Raw genomic sequence first — 25,136 nt, 5'->3', positions numbered from 1 at the left:
CATACAAAGACTAGACCAACGATGCAAAAGTTACACCAGGTTGACAATCAAGTCCAAGTCACCCATCCTGGCACTTCTTTTTATCAAGCTAGCTAGCGAACATTACCACTTAGAATCATTCTCCGAGGCCAGGCAGCTTCCTCAAAAATTCTCCCCAAATGCAGTTTACATTCTTCCCTCACTCCTCCAAACCTTGTAACATTATTCCCTTTTCCCCTGGCATAATGCAATCCAGAGGCATCCTCTCTGAGGGTCTACATCCCCTCAGTCCTCCAAGGAGCTGCTCCTCCTCCCATCCTTGGAGCTTTTCTCACCCAGAATAGGCTGTACCAACCATTTCTACATTGTATTAATTCGAATTATGTCACAGATCGAGGTCTTCACTTTGCCAGAAAAGACTCACATTCTTTTCTTATAGGCCTCGCAGGGCCTGGCCAAAGTACTTCCTAAGCTCACAACAAATACTGGTCAACTTTAATTGAACGAACTCGGGCGGGGTTTGAGGAGTCTGAGGGCGCGACGTTGGGGAGAAGGGGAAGAAAACACTCGAGGACGGGCCGGAAGCATGGAGTCCGACACAAAAGAGGTGCAGACAAAACGCCAAGAGGTTGGGGACAGGGAAAGGACGAGAGGGTGCACTGAGGGGCGACCGACAACCTGCGCGAGGCCACCAAGGAGAACCGCGGCCGTTGATGGGCGTGGTCGCGCCAGTCTCGCGGGAGCGGCCGTTGGGCGGGCCGTTGTCCCCGCGGGCGGGGCGAGTTGCTAAGGAAATGACTGCCCGCAGCGCCTGGCCCCGCCGCGCCGGCCGGGCGGGGTCTGGAGCGGCGCCGTTTCCGCTTCCGCTCTCTCTCTGCTCCCGTCCCGTTACCGCCTCCTGGCCGGCCTCGCGCCTTTCACCGGCACCTTGCGTCGGTCGCGCCGCCGGGCCTGCTCCTGCCGCGCGCGCGCGCCCCCGGGGCTTCGGCTCCGGCACGGGTCGCGCCCAGCTTTCCTCCCCCTGAGGCCGCCGGCCAGCCGCCGCCATGGGTGCCTACCTCTCGCAGCCCAACACGGTGAAGTGCTCTGGGGACGGGGTTGGCGCCCCGCGCCTGCCGCTGCCTTACGGCTTCTCCGCCATGCAAGGCTGGCGCGTCTCCATGGAGGTGAGGAGGCAGGGGCTCATAGGCTGGCCGCTGCAGGGCGGGAATCTGACGGGAGAAAGGGAGCGGGGGATGGGGTCCTCCCCTGGGAAGGGTCCCAATCGGGAGCCTGCGGCCTCAGCGGCCGTTTGCTGGGCGGCAGAGATAGCGGGGTCGGGGCCGAGAGGGAGCTGCCGATGCTTGGGCACCGTATGCGGTAGCCAGTTGCGGCGAGGGCTCGGCCATGTGTGGAGAGGCACCTTCCGCCCACTGACCGCCCTCTCCCTGAGCTTTGGCGCCATCCTCTCGTGCCAACCCAGTCCTCCAGGCTCATCAACGGTGTGAGGTTTAGTGTGGGAGTAAAGACGGAAAGAGGGACTATTTGTTCATTTGTTTTTCAAGGGAGAGGTGAATTAGATGTGAATAACTTTTTTAATTTTAATTTTTAAAATATGTGATGTGGGAAGCCTCTTTTGGCCAGGAGTTTGACAGTGAAAGAAAGCCCGGGCAGAGTATGTTTCACATTCTAAACACCTGGTTGCCTGGCCTTGGGTTCGTGCATGTTAATTTCAGAGGCTGGACCCAACCTCCAGGAGTTGTCATTCATTTGCACTCTTTGCAGGGCCTTTTACCAACTTTGGAAAACTTGCATTATGTCAGTCCCTAGAATTTCCTTTTTATTATTCTTGGTTTTCTTTCTCTCTTAGGATTTCTCTAGACCTTAACCAGTAATTCTCATTTGCCTGTAATTGCTGTACTATAGTTTCTTTGATTTTAAGTCATTTCATCCATATTTTTTTGTCCCAACCTACAAATAACTTTTCTAGAAGATTTTACTCTGGATAAAAGGGGAAAATGAAAAATCTGGAGTGGGGGGAAGTAGTAGTATTAGGGAAAAATTGATGTGAAACTACCAGAGAACAGGAAAAACTGCAGGGAGGAAAGGGAGGAAGATGGGTTAACTGTGTCTTTGTGAAGAGTGTTCTTAAGTGTAGGCAAAGGAGTCAGGGAAGCACTCTGTCTGGGATTAAGGGTTTATTCACCTACCAGGTGGGCTTCAGGTAACAGCCAAATACTGTCTCCTTTGGGAATTGTTTCAAATCCCTCGCTCATCCCTGTGGTTAGCTCTGGAACGACAGGATGAACTGAAATGTTTTGTTTTCTGGTTCACATTTTATGCTCATAACTGACCTTACTGATGGTTTTATAATTAGGTATAAAATTTCAAGATTGGAGTGGATCCTGTAGTTCATCTCATCTGCTTTGGCTCCCACATTTTTACATTTTTATTTATTTTTGAGACCGAGTCTCGCTCTGTTGCCCAGGCTGGAGTGCAGTGGCAAGATCTCAGCTCGCTGCAGCCTCCCGGGTTTAGGCGATTCTCCCGCCTCAGCCTCCTGAGTAGCTGGAATTACTGGTGTGCATCACCATGCCTGGCTAATTTTTGTATTTTTTTAGTAGAGGCAGAGTTTCACCATGTTGGTCAGGCTGGTCTTGAACTTCTGACCTCGTGATCCACCCGCTTCAGCCTCCCAAAGTGCCCGGATGCAGGTGTGAGCCACCGCACACAGCCATTGGCTCCCACATTTTATAGCTAAGAAATTGAGACCCAGAAATGTTAGGACACTGTCTTGGTGGAAAGTATCTGTAGGATCAAATCATTGAAGACACTAGACATCATTAATCATCTATGTCAAACTGAAGCATAGCATTCATATTGCACTACCGTACACAGTACAACTATTTGGTAAATGTAATTGTCTATTAGAAATAACAGGCCGGGTGAGGCTCACGCCTGTAATCCCAAGCACTTAGGGAGGCTGAGGCGGGTGGATCACTTGAACTCAGGAGTTGGAGACCAGCCCTGGCAACATGGCAAAATGCCGTCTCTACAAAAAATAGAAAAAAATTAGCTGGGCCTGGTGGCACCCACCTGTAGTCCCAGTTACTTGGGAGGCTGAGATAGGAGAATCACTTTGAGCCTGAGGGGCGGAGGCCACATTAAGCCAAGATCTATCTCCCCACTGCACTTCAGTCTGGGCAATGGAACGAGACACTGTCTCAAAAAGTAAATGAATGGGTTGAACGCAGTGGCTCATCCCTGTAATCCCAGCACTTTGGGAGGCCGAGGTGGGCAGATTGCCTGAGCTCAGGAGTTCTAGTCCAGCCTGGGCAACAAGACAGAATCCCGTCTCTACTAAAATTAGGGCCAGGCTCGGTGGCTCATGCCTGTAATCCCAGTACTTGGGAGGCTGAGGTCGGGAGTTCAAGACCACCTTGACCAACATGGAGAAACCTTGTCTCTACTAAAAATACAACATTAGCCTGGTGTAGTGGCGCATGTCTGTGATCCCAGCTACTTGGGAGGCTGAGGCAGGAGAATCGCTTGAACCCAGGAGGCAGAGGTTGTGGTGAGCCAAGATCAGATTATTGCACTCCAGTCTGGGCCACAAAAGCGAAACTCTGTCTCAAAAAAAAAAAAAAAAAAAAATTAGCCAGTGTGGCGGTGCGTGCCTATAATCTTAGCTACTTGGGAGGCTGAAGCAGGAGAATCCCTTGAACCCGAGAGGCGGAGGTTATAGTGAATCAAGATAGTACCACTGCACTCCAGCCTGGGTGACAGAGCAAGACTGTGTCTCAAATGAATAAATAAATAAACATGGGATATAGTTTCAGAAGGAAAGTCTTTATGTAAAGTAGTTAGGTAGTCAAGAAGTTCCATTTCTGTGGCAATTTTCTGTTAATGTTGTGAGATTTGAGGTGAATATCCCCTCTCACAGTACAATGTTTCTTCCAGGTTTCTCATTTGGTATTTTTCACTTTTCTGCTGTGGTTTTTCGTTTCTTTGGTACCCTTCTTTCTAGTTTTCTTTATGGATTGAGTTGCTTGGCTACTCTGTTTATGTTGGTTTGCCCAGTGATTCCATTCTATTTACTGCTTCTCTGTAGGGCATTTCCCTTTATTTTTGGTTTCTCCTCTGGTAATTAGAAAATGTTTTTTTGTCGGGGACGGTTTAGTGTGTAGAGATCTTACTAGACTATTCCTTACATCCAGATCTTCCTCCTGAGAGATAGCTGCTTAGGGTATTAAAATCTTCCTAATGTGCTGTTTCCGAAGTTGCCCTTGTTTGAATAGTTAAATATGACTAATCAAATCCTTTGGAAGAGTATTTTTTGGGATCCTATTCTGCTTCATTGATACTTTTCCTTTTGGCTCTCCTTCTCCTTGAAGTGTAGCATAGTTTCTTTGCTATTGCAAGAAAATAGCTATGAGTTCTCGCCTCTTTGCCGAATCTTATCTTTCCAGAGAATATAAAGTACTCCCATTCCTCTGAAGCTTTAGGACTTAATCCAATAATTAATAAAGTTTATTTACTCTTATTTGCTTGGTCCTAATGATTCATTTGAGGTAAAATTACCATACTACTACATCTTAAAAAGGTTGCTGAAGGGCCAGGCGTGGTGGCTCACGCCTGTAATCCCAGCACTTTGGGAGGCCGAGGCGGGTGGATCACAAGGTCAAGAGATCGAGACCATCCTGGTCAACACGGTGAAACCCCATCTCTACTAAAAATACAAAAAATCAGCTGGGCACGGTGGCACGTGCCTGTAGTCCCAGCTACTCAGGAGGCTGAGGCAGGAGAATTGCCTGAAACCAGGAGGCGGAGGTTGCGGTGAGCCGAGATCGCGCCATTGCACTCCAGCCTGGGTAACAAGAGCGAAACTCCGTCTCAAAAAAAAAAGGTTGCTGAAATCCCTACTGATGCATAGATTCAGCCATACAGAGGACTGTTGGACCACTTCTCTTGAGACAAAGATGGCAGCCATCAATAGCTGGCATTTTGACTTCCTGACTGTCTCCAGCTTCTCTTGCTATGTGACCAGGATGTTTTGAGAAGAAGTAATCAAAATATCACAGTTAGGCCAGGCAAGATGGCTCATGCCTATAATCCTAGCACTTTGGGAGGCCGAGGGGGGTGGATCACTTGAGGTCAGGAGTTTGAAACCAGCCTAACCAACATGGTGAAACCCCGTCTCTACTAAAAATAACAAAAATTAGCCAGGTGTGGTGGCACACGCCTGTAATCTCAGCTACTCGGGAGGCTGAGGAGGCTGGAGACTTGCTGGAACAGGAAGGCCAGTGAGCCGAGATCCTGCCACTGCACTCTAGCCTGGGTGTCAGAGTGAGACTCTGTCTCAAAAAAAAAAAAAAAAAAAAAAAAAAAACAGAAAAAAACCCACCACAGTTGATGTTCTCTTTCCTCCTTCTTTCTCCATGAAAAAAAGTGGCTGTGGTATGTGCTTTGGGATTAAGTGGTAGGTTGTGGACGGGTGCCTGAGAAATAAATAAGGTAAGGCTCTTGAGTTTTTGGTGGCTAAATGAGAAGTCAAATCTGAAAATAGATTCAGTTTATGTAGTCTTAAATGTACAAGAGTAACATTTAACATTTGGTTGTGAGGTTCTCTGGAATCTACAAACTGCTTTTTCTATGGAGAGTTAGGATTTTTTTGTTCTATAAATCATATTTTCCTTTTATTAAAGGCAGTGTCAATAGCTACAGTATATATATATATATGTATATATATATTTTTTTAATTTGAGACGGAATCTCACTCTCTTGCCCAGGCTGGAGTACAGTGGCACCATGTCGGCTAACTGCAACCTCTGCCTCCCAGGTTCAAGTAATTCTCCTACCTCGCCCTCCCGAGTAGCTGGGATTATAGGCATGCACCACCATACCCGGCTAATTTTTGTATTACTAGTAGAGACGGGGTTTCACCATGTTGTCCAGACTGATCTCAAACTCCTGACCTCAGGGGATTCGCCCACTTTGGCCTCCCAAAGTGCTGAGATTACAGGCATGAGACACTGTGTCCAGCCTTTTTATTTTTAAAATTACTTATTTATTTATTTTGAGAACAGAGCCTCTTGCCCATGGTTGAGTGGTAAGGAGTACAGGGCTTCTCATGCCAGTTACTTCACATCCTCACTACACTATCTACCTTTACAGTGGCTCGATAATAGCTCGCCACAAAGCTCACTCAGCCCCCTGGGCTCAAGGGGGCTTCCAGCCTCAGCCTACTATAGGCATGTGCCACCATGACTGGCCAATTTTTTTTTTTAAGGTTTTTGTAGAGGTGGGGCCTTGCAATGTTGCCCAGGCTGATTACTTTTTTCCTTTTCTTTTTTTTTTTTTTTTTCTTTTTCTTTTTTTTTTTTTTTTGAGTTTTGCTCTTGTTGCCCAAGCTGGAGTGCAAATGATGCGATCTCAGTTCACTGCAGCCTCTGCCTCCTGGGTTCAAGTGATTCCCCTGCCTCAGCCTTTCATGTAGCCGGGATTATCGGCTTGAGCCACTGGGCCTGGCTGATGACTTTTATTTATGTTCATTTATTTAATTTTTTTAGGGTCTGGGTCTCCCTCTGTTTCTCAGACCTGGAGTACAGTGGCACAATCATAACTCACTTGCTGTCTCAACTTCCTGGGTTCAGTTCAAGCAATCCTGCCTCAGCCTCCTGAGTGACTAGGACTACAGGCACATGCCACCATGCCCAGCTTATTTTTTATTTTAGTAGCGATAGGGTCTCGCTGTGTTGCTCAGTCTGGTCTTGAACTAATGAGCTTAAGTGATTCTCTTGCCTTGGCCTCCCAAAGTGCTTACAGGTGTGAGCCACCGTTCCTGGCCAGAAATTATTTTATATTTTATACCATTCCTTTATAAGTTCTCAAGCAACTGAAAAATACAATCAGAACTTATTCCTCAAGATTTTTTTTTTTTTTTTTTTTGAGACAGAATCTTGTTCAAGTGCCAGGCTGGAGTGCAGTGGCACAATCTCGGCTCACTGCAACCTCCGCCTCCTGGGTTCAAGCAATTCTCTTGCCTCAGCCTACCGAGTAGCTGGGACTACAGGCATGCGCCACCACACCCAGCTAATTTTTGTATTTTTTAGTAGAGGTGAGGTTTCACCATGTTGGCCAGGATGGTGTCGATCTCTTGACCTCGTGATCCGCCTGCCTCCGCCTCCCAAAGTGCTGGGATTACAGCTGTGAGCCACTCTTCCTCTAGATTTCAAGGATATTTTACACAAAGTTCTGTTGTCTGATTCCTTAGCAGTTGTTACTACTGTTTCCCTACCTCTAATCTTCTATTGGGTTATCAGTCTTGGAGTTGAACTTTGAAAGCTAAGGGCTTGAATTTGAGCATAGAAATTTAGACAGGTCTGATCGGTAGTTCTTGACATTGTACTATCTGGAAACACAAATCTTTAGAACTGAACTTAAAGATGTTTAATGACATCTTGTAAACAGAGTATGATTTCAATGTAGTTGTTTTTTGTTTCTTTATAGAGCTAGTTCAGAGATGAAGTATATCAGCTTTTTTTCCTTTTTGACCCAAATGCCAGCAGAAAAACAATACCTTTTAATCATATTTAGTATTTGAAAAAATATATATACAGGTTCCTTTTTATTTTATTTATTTTATTTTATTTTATTTATTTATTTTTTTTTGAGACGGAGTTTCACTCATGTTACCCAGGCTGGAGTGCAATGGCACGATCTCGGCTCACCGCAACCTCCGCCTCCTGGGTTCAGGCAATTCTCCTGCCTCAGCCTCCTGAGTAGCTGGGATTACAGGCACGCACCACCATGCCCAGCTAATTTTTTGTATTTTTAGTAGAGACGGGGTTTCACCATGTTGACCAGGTTGGCCTCGATCTCTTGACCTCGTGATCCACCCGCCTCGGCCTCCCAAAGTGCTGGGATTACAGGCGTGAGCCACCGCGTCCGGCCTATTTTATTTTTTTTTGAGACGGAGTTTCACTCTTGCTACCCAGGCTGGAGTGCAATGGCGTGATCTCGGGTCACCGCAACCTCCGCCTCCTGGGTTCAGGCAATTCTCCTGCCTCCGCCTCCTGAGTAGCTGGGATTACAGGCATGCGCCACCATGCCCAGCTAATGTTTTTTGTATTTTTAGTATAGGCGGGGTTTCACCATGTTGACCAGGATGGTCTCGATCTCTTGACCTCGTGATCCACCTGCCTCGGCCTCCCAAAGTGCTGGGATTACAGGCTTGAGCCACCGCGCCCAGCCTTATTTTATTTTCTATAGGTGTCTTTTTAATCAGCTTTACTGAGATATAGTTCATATACTGTCTGCTATATGAACTAATTTTAAGAATATAATTCAGTGGGTTTAGGGTATAATTCACTCATTTTGAAGGTATAATTCAGTGGTTTTTAGCATACTATTTTTTTTTCTTTTTTATTTTCTTTTTGTTTTTTGAGACAGGGTCTTGCTCTGTTACCCAGGCTGGAGTACAGTGATGCAATCTCAGCTCACTGCAACCTGTGCCTCCCAAGTTCAAGCGATTGTCCTCCCTCAGCCTCCTGAGTAGCTGGAACTGCAGGGACATGCCACCACACCCAGCTAATTTTTATATTTTTATTAGAGACAGGGTTTTACCATGTTGGCCACGCTGGTCTGGAACTCCTGTCCTCAAGTGATCTGCCTGCGGTCAGCCTCCCAAAGTGCTGGGATTACAGGCATGAGCCTCTTCGCCTGGCTGTTTTGTGGTATGGTCAAACAGAGTTGTACAGCTGTCACCACAATCAGCTTTAGAAACCCTGTACTCCTTACCAGTTACTCCCTATCTCCTTTCCACTAATCCTTGCACCCACGAATTTATATGACCTTTGTGAATTTGCCTATTCAGAACATTTTATAAATGGAATTCTAAATACATTATCTTTTAAATCTGGATGCTTTTACTAGGCATGTATTTTTGAAATTTACTTTGTAGCCTGTCGGCTCCTGTGTATTCCCTCTACCCTCAGCTTCGCCTGTAAGTTTTTTTTTTTTTTTTTAATCACACATACATTGTTGCAGTAGATTTAAGAATTAAGTATTTTGGCTGGGCATGGTGGCTCGTGCCTGTAATCCCAGCACTTTGGGAGGCCAAGGCTGGTGGCTCACAAGGTCAGGAGTTTGAGACCAGCCTGGTCAATATGGTGAAACCCCATCTCTACTAAAAATACAAAAAAATTAGCCAGGCGTAGTGGTGTGAACCTGTAGTCCCAGCCATTCTGGAGGCTGAGGCATAAGAATCGCCTGAACCCGGGAGGCAGAGGTTGCCTTGAGCCGAGATCATGCCACTGCACTCCAGCCTGGGCGACAGAGCGAGACTTCATCTCAAAAAAAAAAAAAAAAGAGTAAGTATTTTGGTGACCCAGGCTTCTTTTTTTTCCTTTTTTTATTTATTTGTTTCTGCACATGAATCCCAGTAAGACCCAGGCTTCTTTTGCTTCTTTCTAGATCCTTGCCTTGCAGGTTTTATTTTACAGAGCTAAAGACAATCAGAATTCTCTTTAAAACATCAGGCTTATATCCAGTTATCACTCACCATCTCTTTGTTTCCAGCAGTAGCTAGGCCTGGCCTAGAGGGACTTAATCTCCACTTTTGGTTTTTAGACTTTTCTTTGGCTTTTACCAACTGCTGTGCATCATTGACCTCATACTGCTGGACTCCTTTGGATGGATGCCAGCAAGATGGTTCAGGCTCCAGTGGGCACTGTTTTTCAGGTCTCTCCTCCTTTTCAGATAGACATAGAGCTCAGGCAGATCACCAGGCTTGTTGCCTATGTAACCAGGAAAGAGATGCTAGTTTTAGGCACTCTCATTTGCTACAGTTGTTTCTGTTGGAACCTTACTCACTTAGCTGATGGAAGGAAAGCAAAAGACCCCCAGCACTCTATCCCAAATTAATGACTTAACAATTCTTGAATTTTCTCTTAACTCCTAGTTTCCTCTTTTTCTTATCCCCAGGAGGTCAGTTTTAATTATTGTTATTTGTTTTCATAGAGACAGGGTCTCACTATGTTGCCCAGGCTGGTCTTGAACCCCTGGCCTGAAGGAATCTTTTCACCTCAGCCTCCCAAAGTGCTGGGATTGCAGGCATAAGCCACCACATCTGGCCTGGCCTGATATTTTTCAGTTGATACATCATAGTTGTGCCTAAGTGTGAATTTTTTTTTTTTGAATTTTTTTTGGAGACAGGGTCTCCCTCTTTCACCCAGGCTGGAGTGCAGCGGTGCAATCTCAGCTCATTGCAACCTCCACTCTCTGGGTTCAAGTGATTCTCCTGCCTCAGCCTCCCAAGTAGCTGGGATTACAGGCATTTACCATGACACCTGGTGCCCACCACCCAGCCCGGCTTTTTTTTTTTTTTTAATTTTAGTAGAGATGAGGTTTCACCATGTTGTCAAGGGTGGTCAAACTCCTGAGCTCAGGCAGTCCACCCACCTTGGCCTCCCAAAGTGCTGGGATTACAAAGGCATGTGCCACTGTGCCCAGCCAAGTTTTTTTTTTTTTTTTTTTTTTTTTTTAGAGTCAATCTTGCTCTGTCGTCACCCAGGCTGGAGTACAATGACGCTATCTTTGGCTCACTGCAACCTCTGCCTCCTGGATTCAAGCAATTCTGTCTCAGCCTCCAGAGCAGCTGGGATTACAGGTGTCCCCACCATGCCTGGCTAATTTTTTTGTATTTTTGGTAGAGACCGGGTTTCACCATATTGGCCAGGCTGGTCTCTTGGCCAGGCTGGTCTCGAACCCCTGACCTTGTGATCTGCCCATGTCGGCCTCCGGAAGTATTGGGATTATAGGCGTGAGCCACCATGCTCAGTCGCATAATATTTTTAAGGGTCATCAATGTTGTATCAAGAATCAATCAGTATTTCATTCTTTTTTATGGTTGAATAATATTCCATGGTATGGATATATCACTTTTTGTTATCCATTCATTAGTTGATAGACATTTTGGATATCCACATTTTTTTTGCTATTATAAATAGTGATACTATGTACAGACTTTTTTGTGGAAATATTATCTTCATATCTGTTGGTTATATACCAAAGAATGGAATTGCTGTATCATATGGTAACTTCATGTTTAACATTTTGAGAAACTGCTAAACTCTTTTCCAAGGTGACTGTACCATTTTACATTCCTGCTAGCAATATATGAGGATGCTAGTTCCTTCACATTTTCACTACACTTATCTACCTTTCTTATAATAGTCAATAGTGGTTGTGAAGGTATCTCATTGTAGTTTTGATAGGTATTTCTCTGATGGCTAAATGGCTAATGATTTTTGAACTTTTTTTTGAGACAGAGTCTTACTCTGTCCAGATTCAAGCGATTCTCCTGCTTCAGCCTCCGGAGCAGCTGGGATTACAGGTGCACGTCACCACACCCAGCTAACTTGTGGTATTTTTAGCAGAGATAGGGTATCACATGTTGTTCAGGCTGGTCTCCAGTTCCTGACTTTACAGGATCTGCCTGCCTCAGCCTCCCAAAGTTCTGGGATTACAGGCTAGAGCCACCATGCCAGGACTTACGTTTGAATATCTTTTATGTGCTTATTGGCCGTTTGTGTATCTTTGGAGAGAGGTTTATTCAAAGCCTTTGTCCGTTTTTAATTGGATTGTCTTTTTGTCTTTTGATATGTAAGAGTTTGTTATATGTTTTGGATACAAGTTTGTTAGATAATGATTTGCAGACATTTTCTCTGATTTTGTGGGCTTTTTGCTTTCTGTTTTTGTTTGGTTGGGGGGCAATCTTGCTCTGACCACCCAGACTGGAATGCAGTGGCATGATCTTGGCTCACTGCAACCTCTACATCCTGGGTTCAAGCAGTCCTCCTGCCTCAGCCTCCCGAGTAGCTAGTACCCAGGTGTGTGTCACCACACCCAGCTAATTTTTGTATTTTTAGTAGAGACCAGGTTTTACCACGTTGACCAGGCTGGTCTGGAACTACTGACCTCAGGTGATCTGCCTGCCTTGGCCTCCCAAAGTGCTGAGATTATAGGCATGAGCCACTGCACCTTTTTGCTTTCTTGGTGGTGTCTTTTGAAAGTAAAGTTTTTACTTCTCATAAAATCCAATTTGTCCTTTTTTTCTTGTCTTTTTTGTTAAGAAGCTTTGCCTAACCCAAAGTCACAATTTACTCCTAAGTTTTCTTCTAAGAGTTTTATAGTTTTAGCTGTTACATTTAAGTCTGTGATTTATTTTGAGTGAATTTTTGTGAATGATGTAAGGGGAATGATCTAACTTCATTCTTTTGTGTGTGAATATCAAGTTGTCCCAGCACTATTCGTTTAAACCACTATTCTTTTCCCCCACTGAATTATCTTGGCATCATTGTCAGAGATAAATTGACCATAAATGTGAGGGTTTATTTGTAGATTCTCAAGTCTCTTCCATTGGTCTATATGTCTCTATGCCAGTAATACACTATCTTGGTTACTGTAGCTTCTTAGTAAGTTTTGAAGTGTGAGTCTTTCAAATTTGTTGTTTTTCATATGAACTTCAGGATTAATTTGTCACTTTGGGCACAAAAAGCACCTGGGTTTTGATAGGGATTATGCAGAATCGGTAGATCAATTGGGGAGTATTACTCTCTTAACAGTAGGGGCCAGGCGCGGTGGCTCATGCCTGTAATCCCAGCACTTTAGGAGGCTGAGGCAGGCAGATCACGAAATCAGGAGTTCAAGACCAGCCTAGCCAAAATAGTGAAACCCCTTCTCTACTACAAATAAAAAAAAATTCACCGGGCGTGGTGGTGGGCACCTGTAATCCCAGCTGCTTCTAAGGCTGAGGCAGGAGAATTGCCTGAACTTGGGTTGCGGTGAGCCAAGATCGCACCATTACACTCCAGCCTGGCAACAATGTGAAACTCAAAAAAAAAAAAAAAAAAAAAAAAACAACAGTGTTAAGTGTCCAGATTCATGAACATGGACCATTTTCCCATTGATTTAGGCCTTTAATTTCTTTCAGCAATATTTTGACATTTTCAGAGTTTACGTTTTGTGTTTCTTTTGTCAAATTTATTCCTAAGTATTTTATTTTGGGGGATACTAAATGGAATTGTGTATTTGTTTTGTTTTGAGATGGAGTCTCGCTCTGTCACCCACGCTGGAGTGCAGTAATACGATCTTAGCTCACTGCAACCTCCTCCTCCCGGGGTCAAGTGATTCTCCTGCCTTAGTCTCGTGAGTACCAGGACTATAGGTGCCCACCACCACGCTAAATTTTGTATTTTTAGTAGAGACAGGGTTTCACCGTATTGGTCAGGCTGGTCTCGAACTCTTGACCTTGTGATCCATCTGCCTCAGCCTCCCAAAGTGCTGGGATTACAGGCATGAGCCACTGCGCCCAGCGGAATTGTGTTCTTAATTTCATTCTTACATGGTTCATTGCTAGTGGATACACAGTTAAGTTTTGTTTATTTACTTTGTGTCCTGTAACCTTGCTGAATTTCTCAGTTCTAATAGTGGATTTTAGTGGATTCCTTGAGATTTCCTACATAAAAGATCATGTCGTCTGTAAATAGAGATAGTTTACTTCATCCTTTCCAATCTAAATGACATTTATTTTTCCTAACTGCCCTGGTTAGAACTTCCAGTGCAATATTGAACAGCAGTAGCAGAAGGAGACATTCTTTGTCTTGTTCTTCGAGGGAAAGCTTTCCGTCTTTCACATTAAGTATGATGTTGACTGAGTTTTTCATAGATATACTCTGTCAGGTTTAGGAAGTTCCATTTTATTCCTAGTTTGTTGAGTCTATTTTATATTATTATTTTATTTATTTATTTTTTGAGACGGAGTTTCACTCTTGTTACCCAGGCTGGAGTGCAATGGCGTGATCTCGGCTCACCGCAGCCTCCGCCTCCTGGGTTCAGGCAATTCTCCTGCCTCAACCTCCTAAGTAGCTGGGATTACAGGCACGCGCCACCATGCCCAGCTAATGTTTTGTATTTTTAGTAGAGACGGGGTTTCACCATGTTGACCAGGATGGTCTCGATCTCTTGACCTCGTGATCCACCCGCCTCGGCCTCCCAAAGTGCTGGGATTACAGGCTTGAACCACTGCACCCGGCTATTTTATATTATTTTTTAGAGATAGTCTCGCTCTGTCACTCAGGCTGTAGAGCAGTGGCTTGATCATAGCTCATGCAGCCTTGAACTCCTAGGTTCAAGAGATCCACTTGCCTCTGCCTTCTTAGTAGCTGGGATTATAGGCATGCACCACCATACTGGGCTAATTAAAAAAAAAATTTTTAATAGAGACAGGGTCTTACTGTGTTTATGTTGCCCAGTCTGGCATTGAGTCTATTTCATGAATGAACACTGGATTTTGTCAAGTACCTTTTATAATATCGAGTTGATCATATGGTTTTGTTCTTTAGTCTACTGATACTATATTGCTTTAAGTGAGTTTTTGAATGTTAAACCAACCTTGCATTTTTTTTGGTGTATAAATTTCATTTAATCATTATGTATTTTCCTTATATTTATATGAGGTGCTGGATTTAGTTTGCTACTATTTTGTTGAGGATCTTGTGTCTATATTCATAAGAGATACTGGTCTGTAGTTTCTTGTGATGTTATTGTCTGATTTTGGAATCAGGGTAATACTGGTCTCATAGAAGGAATTGGGAAGTGTTTCCTTCTTTTCTATGTGATGGAAGAGTTTGTGAATCATTGGTATTAATTTTTCCTTAAATATTTGGTAGAATTCACCAATAAAGCCATCTGAGCTGGGGCTCTTCTTTGTGGAAAGTTTTTGGGTTTTTCTTTAAAAATTTTCATTGTGATAAAATATACAAATTTAAATATACAAATTTAAAATATACAAAAACATAAAAATTATCATCTTAATTCTTTTTTTTCTTTTTTTTTTTGTTTTTGAGACAGAGTCTTGCTCTGTCACCTATGATGGAGTTCAGTGGCGCGATCGTGGCTCACTGCAACCTCCACCTCTTGGGCTCAAGAGATTCTCCTGCCTCAGCCTCCCGAGTAGCTGGGATAACAGGTATGCGCCACCACGCCCAGCTAATTTTTGTATTTTAGTAGACACGGGGTTTCACCATGTTGATCAGGCTGGTGTCTAACTCCTGACCTCAAGTGATCCACCCGCCTCAGCCCTTCAAAATGCTGGGATTCCAGGCATGAGCCACCATGCCCAGCCTTAATCATTTTTTAATGTACAGTTGAGTAGTATTTAATACATTCACATTGTTGTGCATCCAATTTCCAGAACTCTTCGTCCTACCAAACTGAAACTCTATACCCATTAAATAACTCCCCATTCTCTTACCCCCAGCTCATGGCAGACAGCATTCTACTGTCAGTCTCTATGAATTTGATTATTTTAGATACTTCATACTGTAAGTAGAGTCATACAGTATTTGTCTTTTTGTGATTGCCTTACTATTATTATTTTTGAGATGGAGTCTTGCTCTGTTGCCCAGGCTAGAGTACTATGGTGCAATCTTGGCTCACTGCAGCCTCCAACTTCAGGGTTCAAGCGATTCTCCTGCCTCAGCCTCCCTAGTAGCTGGGACTCCAGGCCTGTGTCACCATGCCTGGCTAGTTTTTATATTTTTTTGTTGTTGAGATGGGTTTCACTATGCTGGCGAGGCTGGTTGAAACTCCTGACCTTGTGATCCGCCCACCTCGGCCTCCTAAAGTGCTGGGATTACAGGTGTGAGCTACCACACCTGGCCTTTTTTTTTTTTTTTTTTTTTTTTTAATTTAAATAGTTCCTGTCCTAATGGGTATGAGGTGGTCAGGTGGTTGTTTGTGTTTTTATGAATGTTTAATTGGAAATGGGTGGCTATTGTGGAAAAGCCTCCCAAATTATGTCAAACTCCTGGAAAATGAAATATCCGTTCAATTGCAAGAAGATCTTGAGCATATGAATGATCAGAAATGATTTAGCCTATGTGGGCACTAGGCCAGGTAGTGAAATTCAGGGAAAATAATTAATATGCCTCTGAGCTGTCGCTTATGAACCAAGAAACAGTTTGAAGTCATTATAGTGTGTTTCCTGAAGATGAAAGCATATGGTAAGATGATATAGTAATCATTTGTTAAAAATTACTACTCCAGAAAGGAAAAGTTTATTTGTTTTTATTATTAAAGTTTACCGTGGGCCGGGCATGGTGGCTCATGCCTGTAATCACAGCACTTTGGGAGGCTGAGGCAGGAGGATCACCTGAGGTCAGGAGTTTGAGACCAGCCTGGGCAGCATGGTGAAACCCCATCTCTACTAAAAATACAAAAATTAGCCGGATGTGGTGGCCTGCACCTGTAATCACAGCTAGTTGGGAGGTGGAGGCAGGAGAATCACTTGAACCCAGGTGGTGGAGGTTGTAGTGAGCTAAGATCATGCCACTGACTCCAGCCTGGGTGACAGAGGGAGAGTCTCTCTCTTGTGTGTGTGCTCGCTCTCTCTAAAAAAAAAAAAAAAAAAAAAAGTAATCCAGGAACAACAATACAATGAAAGCTACCAAAAAAAAAAAAAAAAAAGCAGCAGGACTCAGTGATGGATGGTGGAAGACAGCCAGGAAGTTAAGGATGACTCTGTTACTAAGTGTTGCCTGGGAGAGTTAAGATTTAATTTACAGAAATAAGACCTGTAGGGGAAGCTCTGATTTTTTTTTGCAGACTGCTCATTTCCTGTTTACATGTGTTAAGTTTGAGGTATAGAAAGAAAGAATATCCTGTAGAAACAGGCAGTCAGAGGTATAGAACTACACAGAATCCAAGAGATCTTTCAAGAAAAGTGGCGTGCAGCAAGAGAAACTATCAAGGGACAGGCAAACAGACAACCTGTAGAATGGGAGAAAATATTCACAAACTATGCTTCCAACAAAGGTCTTATATCCAAAATCTATAAGGAGCGTAATAAGCAAAAAGCAAATAACCCCATTAAAAAGTGGGCAAAGGACATGAACTGACACTTCTCAAAAGACATACACATAGCCTACAGACAGGAAAAAATGCTCGTCTCTAATCAGACAAATGCAAACCGGAACCGCAAAGAGATACCCTCTCACACCAGTCAGAACAGCTTTTGTTAAAAAGTCAAAAAATAAGGGATGTTGGTGAGGCTGCAAAGAAAAGCAGACACTTGTACACTGTTGGTGGGAGTATAAATTAATTTAGTCTAGGCACTGTCAGTTTGGAGATTTCTCAAAGAACTAAGAGTTCAACTATCATTAGACCCAGCAATCTGATATACCCAAAGGAAAATAAATGATTCTTCCAAAAGAACATATGTACCTATATGTTCATTGAGGCACTATTCATAATACTAAATACATTGAATCAACCTAGGTGCCCATCAGTGGTGAACTGGATAAAGAAAAGAAAGTATGGTACACTGCTGGGCACGGTGGCTCAAGCCTGTAATCCCAGCACTTTGGGAGGCCTAGGTGGGTGGATCACAAGGTCAAGAGATTGAGACCATCCTGGTCAACATGGTGAAACCCCATCTCTACTAAAAGTACAAAACATTAGCTGGGCATGGTGGCGCGTGCCTGTAATCCCAGCTACTCAGGAGGTTGAGGCAGGAGAATTGCCTGAACCCAGGAGGCGGAGGTTGCGGTGAGCCGAGATCACGCCATTGCACTCCAGCCTGGGTAACAAGAGTGAAACTCCGTCTCAAAAAAAAAAAAGAAAGTATGGTACATAGCTACTATGGAATGCTATGCACCCATAAAAAAGAATGAAATCAGTCTTTGCAACAACATGAATGTAGCTGGAGGGCTTTATCCTAAGCGAACTAGCCTAGAAACAGAAAACCAAATACTGCATGTTCTCACTTGTAAGTGGGAGCTGAACATCAAGTACACGTGGATATAAAGATGGAAACAATAGGCTGGGCACAATGACACACACTTCTAATCCCAGCACTTTGGGAGGCTGAGGTGGGTGGATCACGAGGTCAGGAGTTCAAGACCAGCCTGGACAACGTGGTGAAACCCCATCTCTACTAAAAATACAAAAATTAGCTGGGCATGGTGGCATATGCCTGTAATCCCAGCTACTTGGGAGGCTGAGGCAAGAGAGTTGCTTGAACTGGGACCCAGGAAGCAGAAGGTTGCAGTGAGCCGAGATCATGCCACTGCACTCCAGCCAGGGCTACAGAGCAAGACTCTGTCTCAAAAAATAAAAAAAGTAGACACTGGGGTCTGCCAGAGGTGGTGGCATGGGGTGGGGGTGGTGAGGAACGGCTGAAAAACTACCTTTTTGATACTATACCCACTACCTGGGTAATGGGTTCAGTCATACTTCAAACCTCAGCATCACACAGTATACCTTTGTAACACACTTACACATGTACTCTGGTTCTAAAATAAACATTGAAAAAGAAGGAAAAAAAAAAAGAAACTGACATGGTTTGTACTGTTTAATTCTACATAATGGCTAGGGGAAATGAAGTCTGCACAGTACTTGGCTCTGTCTCGGTTAGGGGTAGAGAGAAGCAAATGTATAGGTAAAGGTTATGAGCAAAGATGTAAAGGGGGAAAAATTAAAGTGTGTAGAGAAAGTGAAGCAGTACCAAATCATAATATAGATCCCAAGCCTCACCAAGAAGTGAAGGAGAGGATTATTGTGGAATAGTTCTTGGGACTGAGACCTCAAGGTGTAAGATGAATATTGTAGGCTGGGCGCGGTGGCTCAAGCCTGTAATCCCAGCACTTTGGGAGGCAGAGGCGGGTGGATCACGAGGTCAAGAGATCGAGACCATCCTGGTCAACATGGTGAAACCCTGTCTCTACTAAAAATACAAAAAATTAGCTGGGCATGGTGGCGTGTGCCTGTAATCCCAGCTACTCAGGAGGCTGAGGCAGGAGAATTGCCTGAACCCAGGAGGCGGAGGTTGCGGTGAGCCGAGATCGCGCCATTGCACTCCAGCCTGGGTAACAAGAGCGAAACTCCGTCTCAAAAAAAAAAAAAAAAAGATGAATATTGTGGGCGGTCCTCTTTGAGAAAAAGAATAGAAAAGAAAAATGTGAAATGGGTGCTAAATTTCAGAGCAGAATATACATATATTTATACATATGTATGTACGTGTGTGTATATATATATATGTAGTAAATTCCAGCTTACATAGGGCTTTTACTTGTTTTGGATCATTATTAACAGTACTGTGATGATGTGGGTATGGTAGATACTATTCCACATCACAGAGGATAAAATTAAGGCACACCATAAGGTAGCTGACCAGAGATCATGCAGTATATGGTAGAATGGCAACTCGAGGCCAGTTCTTAGGTGTGTTTGTTGTCCTTATTCAGAATGGAAAAATGTGGTTTATTGTACAAAAATTTTAAAATGAATGTTGAAAAGTAGTAAATAATTATTATCCAAACCTCACCCTCTGTGGTTTTTTGCTATGTGATCTTCCAGACTCTGACATATACATCTAGATACTTTTTTAACTTTTTGCTTTTAACCACTTGAGATTTTGTAAACTCATTTCCAGATTAACATATATTTGCTTTTAACAGCTATGTATTCCACTGGAGATACATACCATTTGTAATATATTCCTGGAAATTTATATGGTTACAACTTTTTTATTATAAATAATGCTGTATACAGCCTAGCCAACAGGGTGAAACCATGTCTCTACTGGAAAAAAGAAAACAAAAATTTAGCTGGGCATGGTGGTGTGCTCCTGTAATCCCAGCTATTGCAGAGGCTGAGGCAGGAGAATTGTTTGAACCAAGGAAGTGGAGGTTACAGTGAACCGAGATTGTGCCACTGCACTCCAGCCTGGGCAACAGCGAGATTCCACCTCAATAAATAAATAATGCTGTATGAGCATTTTTGTCTAATTACTTCCACAAAATTAGTTTTTAAGGGGTCAGACACGGTGGCTCACACCTGTAATATCCAGCATTTCAGGAGGCCGAGGCAGGCAGATCATGAGGTCAGGAGATCAAGACCATCCTGGCTAACATGGTGAAACCCCATCTCTGTTTAAAAACAAAAAAAAAAGTATGAAAAGACAAATTTATTCCAATGCTCCCCTTTCTTACACAAAAAGCAGCCATTTACATCATTCTGCTCTTCGCTTTCTTTATTGCACAAAATATCTTGAAGATCTTCCACGGTTTTTTGTTTGTTTTTGTTAAGGAAAGCAATACTTGAAGAACTCTGGTACTCAGTTAAATGACTTTAATGTTATTTAAATGTGTACAAACATAGAACTGGACATAAATTTCATGCCAGCAAACCAAACAACAAAATCAACAGGATTAAAGCAACATTACAGTGGCATAGTTGTTTTTGCTGAAAATAGACACGCACAGCATGACTTAGGTAGTGACTGCTGAAATGCAGGTTCTTAAGAGGTTAACATGCCTATACCTATACTGTATTCCATGCCAATTCAATTCTACCACTACTTTTCTGAATCTAACCCAGTTCTAACTTTGTTCTGTTTTTTCCCCCCGATAGCACTTTTATTGATTGTGTGTATCTCCCAATGACATGCAAGTTTTTTATTTATGAAGTGCTTTATTTTTTTCAATATATCCCAGGCACCCCAAACACATCCTGTCACGTAATGGGTACTTAAATATTTGATAAGTGAATGAATGAAACAGATTAATCCTTTTTTTTTTTTTTTTAAGTTAAACAATCATGTTTATTGCTTGAGCACATAGATAAATTTATGTGACCAGGGCAGAGGCTGTAGATGATTCATATTTCCAATTGGGAGGGGGGACTCACTTAGTCTTATAATACCGAGCCAAATGATGAATCTGGCTCTCTATCAGAGTCAGACCGAATTAAGCATCCTTCTCCTTTCTGTTCCACTCAAGATGCTTTCGAACAGCGACTGCTTTCTTAATTAAATGGTAGAGATCTTCAGGGAGATCAGGAGCAAGTTCCTTAGACTTAAGAATTCTTAAGATTTTATTGCCTGTCACAAAACGTACTTGTGCAACACCATGTAAATCTCTCAGGATCACACCGATTTGTGAAGGAGTCAGGCCCTTCTTGGCCAGTTTGTAAATCTGCTCCTTCACATGGTGAGATGTCAACTTCAGCCACGTGGGGATGCTGCGGCAATAGGGCAAAGCCGACTGGGACAAGCCCTTCCCGGGATCATGCATGTGACCCATGATGGCAGTGGTCAGGCAACGAAAGGAGAAACAGATTAATTCTTATACACATTCAAGTTTGAGAACCACTGATAGAGGATGCCAGGGCAGTTGACAGACAGTCATATGTGCAGCTGTCAAGGTGCTGACATGGTGAGAAAAGAGGAAAGCCCAGGAAGATAAGCCCTGGCCTAGAGGAAAGGGAGGATAGTGTGGCTGGTAGTGCAGTAGTTGGAAGAGAGAGAAGTACAAGTCTTGTTTTCTAGACTTGTATAACTAAGGCATCATCTAATTTCAGGGACAACAGAAGAAACGCTGCACTCCAATTTTCTCACCATTAATATAATTAGAAATTTTAAAATGCTAATGTCTGAAAGAGCAAGGAGAACTATGATTGAAATTAACTCATGCAAGAATAATTAGCGAAAGTAAATAGTTGATTATGTATCCTTTTTGTCTGTAGAGAGTACCTGAAAGAGGCTTGTATTCTTTTTCAAGATTGGGCAGATTAAGCCATAGCACACTTTTACTTGCATCTGATAGTCTTGCTTCAGCTTTGGCTTAGCCTGAAACATTAGTTTCAAAGGGCAGAATTTTATTTTATTTTTATTTTTTGAGACACAGTTTTGCTCTTGTCCCCCAGGCCGGAGTGCAATGGCGTGATCTCGGCTCACTGCAGCCTCTGACTTCTGGTTTCAAGCGATTCTCCTGCCTTTCCCCCGACCACCCCCAGTAGCTGGGATTACAGATGTCCGCCACCACAGCCAGCTAGTTTTTGTATTTAGAGAAGAATTTGATCAAGCTCAGCCTTCCAACCAAAATGTTGGTGTGGCAGGGCCATTGCCTACTTCTCTTCAGGTGTGCTATGCCTTTAGAGTTGAATGGTGTCTCAGTTCTGCCTGGGAATAAGAGGCAGGAAGGCTGACTATATGGAGTGTTGTAAATCCCAGTTAAAAAATACTAAACAAAGTGTAATTAATAGGATTATTTATTGGGAAGGGGAGTGTATATGTGTATGTGTGAGTATCTCCATCTTCTGCCGAGTCTGAGGATAACTTGAGTGAGTTAAGCATTGAGAAAAGAGGGGAAGACTTTGTTTAGATGGTGTGTTTTTGTTTTCTTGGATAAGTGTAGGTATGCAGCTTTAAAAATTTCTAGTGCTTTCCCTTAAATCTATTTTAGGATTCTCCTAGAAACTTTTCAGGTTGGTAAGGCCCTATGTCTTTTTGCTATCTTCTGTAACATTTTCTTCCTTGTAGTTAACTGATTGAAAGAATAGATCTGGAAATAACTTTAAATATCCTTTATTCTGGAGCTGGGCGTGGTGGCTCAGGCCTGAATGCTAGCACTTTGGGAGGCCAAGGCAGGCGGCTCACATGGTCAGGAGTTCGAGACAAGCCTGACCAACATGGTGAAATCCCGTCTCTACTAAAAATACAAAAATTAGCTGGGCATGGTGGCGCACACCTGTAATCCCAGCTACTCAGGAGGCTGAGGCAGGAGAATCGCTTGAACCCAGGAGGCAGAAGTTGCAGTGAACCAAGATTGTGCCACTGCACTCCAGCCTGGGCAACAGAGTGAGACTCAGTCTAAAAAAAAAACAAGTGTGTGTGTGTGTGTGTGTGTGTGTGTGTGTGTGTATTTTTTTATTCTGAAAAAAACAAGTGTGTGTGTGTGTGTATTTTTTTTATTCTGATTTTCTTATATCCAAAAGGGTCAGGTTTATTTCCAGCAGCCAAATATTCTGCCATCTGGACTGAGATAGCTTCTAGGTTGAGGTTATTATAGAGATAGTAACCTGATTCTTCCTTTCTCTCCTTTTTTTTTTTTTTTTGGATGGGGTTTTCCCCTTGTTACCCAGGCTGGAGTGCAGTGGCACAATTTCAGCTCACCACAACCTCCGCCTCTTGGGTTCAAGCGATTCTCCTGCCTCAGCCTCCCAAGTAGCTGGGACTACAGGCGTGCGCCACTGTGCCCAGCTAATTTTTGTATTTTTAGTAGAGACGGGATTTCACTATGTTGGCCAGGATGGTCTCACTGTCTTGACCTTGTAATCTACCCGCCTCAGCCTCCCAAAGGGCTGGGGTTACAGGGGCGAGGCACCACACCTAGCTCTTTCTTTCTTTTCTTTTTCCCCTTTTCTCCTTTGCTTCTCTCTTCTTTTCTTTCTCTGTATTCATTTTTATCATTCCATGTTTTTTTTTCTTATTTCTAGGCCATATAGGCCAGTCAGGAAAAGGTTAGTAAGATTAAGGTATGACATTGATCCCTATGACCTGAAGAATATTCTTTGACTTTAAGACATATCAATTATGCTGTTCTTTTCCTAGGATGCTCACAACTGTATTCCTGAGCTGGACAGTGAGACAGCCATGTTTTCTGTCTACGATGGACATGGAGGTAACTTTAACAGATCATATTGGTAACATTCTAGGATCCTAATTCCAGACATTCCAGGGCCTTGTTCATTTACTTTTCAGGGTCTGGCCCTCGATACCATTTCCTGCCTGGTGCTGTTTTTCTTTATTCTGTCATTCCTTTTTCCCAGTAGGTACTGTTGGTTTATAATCTCACCAGGCCTTGTTTTAATCCAAAGAGCTTCTTTATCTTTTTTTATTTAAAAAAAAAATTTTTTTTTTTTTTTTTTTTTTTTTTTTTTTTTTTTTTTGAGACGGAGTTTCACTCTTGTTACCCAGGCTGGAGTGCAATGGCGCGATCTCGGCTCACCACAACCTCCGCCTCCTGGGTTCAGGCAATTCTCCTGCCTCAGCCTCCTGAGTAGCTCGGACTACAGGCACACGCCACCATGCCCAGCTAATTTTTTGTAGTTTTTTTTAGTAGAGACGGGGTTTCACCATGTTGACCAGGATGGTCTCGATCTCTTGACCTCGTGATCCACCCGCCTCGGCCTCCCAAAGTGCTGGGATTACAGGCTTGAGCCACCGTGCCCGGCCCTTTAAAATTTTTGTACCCAGATGAGCTGATTCTTTATCTTTTTTCCACTGGAGAACTAAGTATACAGGTGAGAAAAGACAAGATATATTAATATATCTGAGAGAACTGATGGTGAAATCAATTTTTTGGGTTAGAACTTCCCCAAACAGTGTCCTTCAAATAGGGTTCAGGGGTGCTAAGATATTTATCTCCTAAAACCTTGGGGTTCACTCCAGTATGGCATATAAATATTGTATCACTTTCTATGTGTGGTGAGCAGTGCTCCAGGTGACCTTCCTTCCTTTCCTTCTAGGGGAGGAAGTTGCCTTGTACTGTGCCAAATATCTTCCTGATATCATCAAAGATCAGAAGGCCTACAAGGAAGGCAAGCTACAGAAGGTCTGTCTTCTCACACTGTTCATTCCTCACTTGTGTAGGCTTTTCCCTTGTTCTCCAGCCCTTGGGCTTTTCTTTTCTTTTTGTCCCCTAGCTGCTACTTATTTACTCTTGAAGAATTCGGTGTCTAAAACGAGCTTATTAGCTGCGTTTTAGACTTGTCTTCTTATTCCCAGGCCTCTGAACTGTTTTTATCTTTGAGTGTCTCTTAGTGTGGTGGCTTATACTCTAATTTGTTTTCCATCCTTGTGCTCAGGATTGTATATAAGCAATTCATTTTGTACTAGTCTTAGATTATTTTGCTTATATTCAGGCTTTAGAGGATGCCTTCTTGGCTATTGATGCCAAACTGACCACTGAGGAAGTCATTAAAGAGCTGGCACAGATTGCAGGGCGACCCACTGAGGATGAAGATGAAAAAGAAAAAGTAGCTGATGAAGATGATGGTGAGTGTGGCATCCATTGTTTGAGAGGATATCAGTATTTTAAGAAATATTCTTTAATACTACTTATTTATCAGTTCTAAGATAGGATGGCCTTCTAGGGACCTGGGGAGTCCTTATGTTAAAGAAACCGATAGTGTTCTCCTGCATTGTATGTGGTTATGAAAAGGAGGGAGAGAATTATCTTTGTGGAGTGATATCTTACCTGTAAGCATTATCTTTGGAGTCTTCCTGGTTCCTGCTGGTATTTCTGTGCTTTTTTTTTTCCCTCAAGACTGGA

At 43.2% G+C, this 25,136-nt stretch overlaps 1 protein-coding gene, 1 long non-coding RNA gene and 1 pseudogene across 3 annotated transcripts in view; 2 read left to right on the top strand and 1 right to left on the bottom strand.

Annotated features, from left to right (window-relative positions):
• Positions 1 to 739: 739 nt before the first annotated feature.
• Positions 740 to 25,136, top strand: part of PPM1G (protein phosphatase, Mg2+/Mn2+ dependent 1G) — a 28,542-nt gene continuing 4,145 nt past the window's right edge. Inside the window, exons 1-4 of the mRNA XM_032301340.1 lie at positions 740 to 1,145; positions 23,414 to 23,483; positions 24,331 to 24,416; positions 24,727 to 24,859. Coding sequence (XP_032157231.1) covers positions 1,026 to 1,145; positions 23,414 to 23,483; positions 24,331 to 24,416; positions 24,727 to 24,859 — 409 coding nt within the window. The 5' untranslated portion in view covers positions 740 to 1,025. The remainder of the gene's footprint in view (positions 1,146 to 23,413; positions 23,484 to 24,330; positions 24,417 to 24,726; positions 24,860 to 25,136) is intronic.
• LOC116566789 lies at positions 3,727 to 5,316 on the top strand. Its single transcript, XR_004276010.1, has 2 exons — positions 3,727 to 4,561; positions 4,865 to 5,316. It is a non-coding gene; the product is annotated as an uncharacterized LOC116566789 (long non-coding RNA).
• LOC116566788 lies at positions 20,608 to 21,106 on the bottom strand (annotated as a pseudogene). The gene has a single exon (XR_004276009.1). The product of XR_004276009.1 is annotated as a 40S ribosomal protein S13-like (transcript).

Source organism: Sapajus apella, unplaced genomic scaffold (assembly GCF_009761245.1).
Source record: "Sapajus apella isolate SASKATOON/1434 unplaced genomic scaffold, GSC_monkey_1.0 scaffold44, whole genome shotgun sequence".
Taxonomy (NCBI): Eukaryota; Metazoa; Chordata; class Mammalia; order Primates; family Cebidae; genus Sapajus; species Sapajus apella.
Note: the sequence above shows the minus strand (reverse complement) of the source record. Positions and strands in the feature narration are given on the sequence as shown.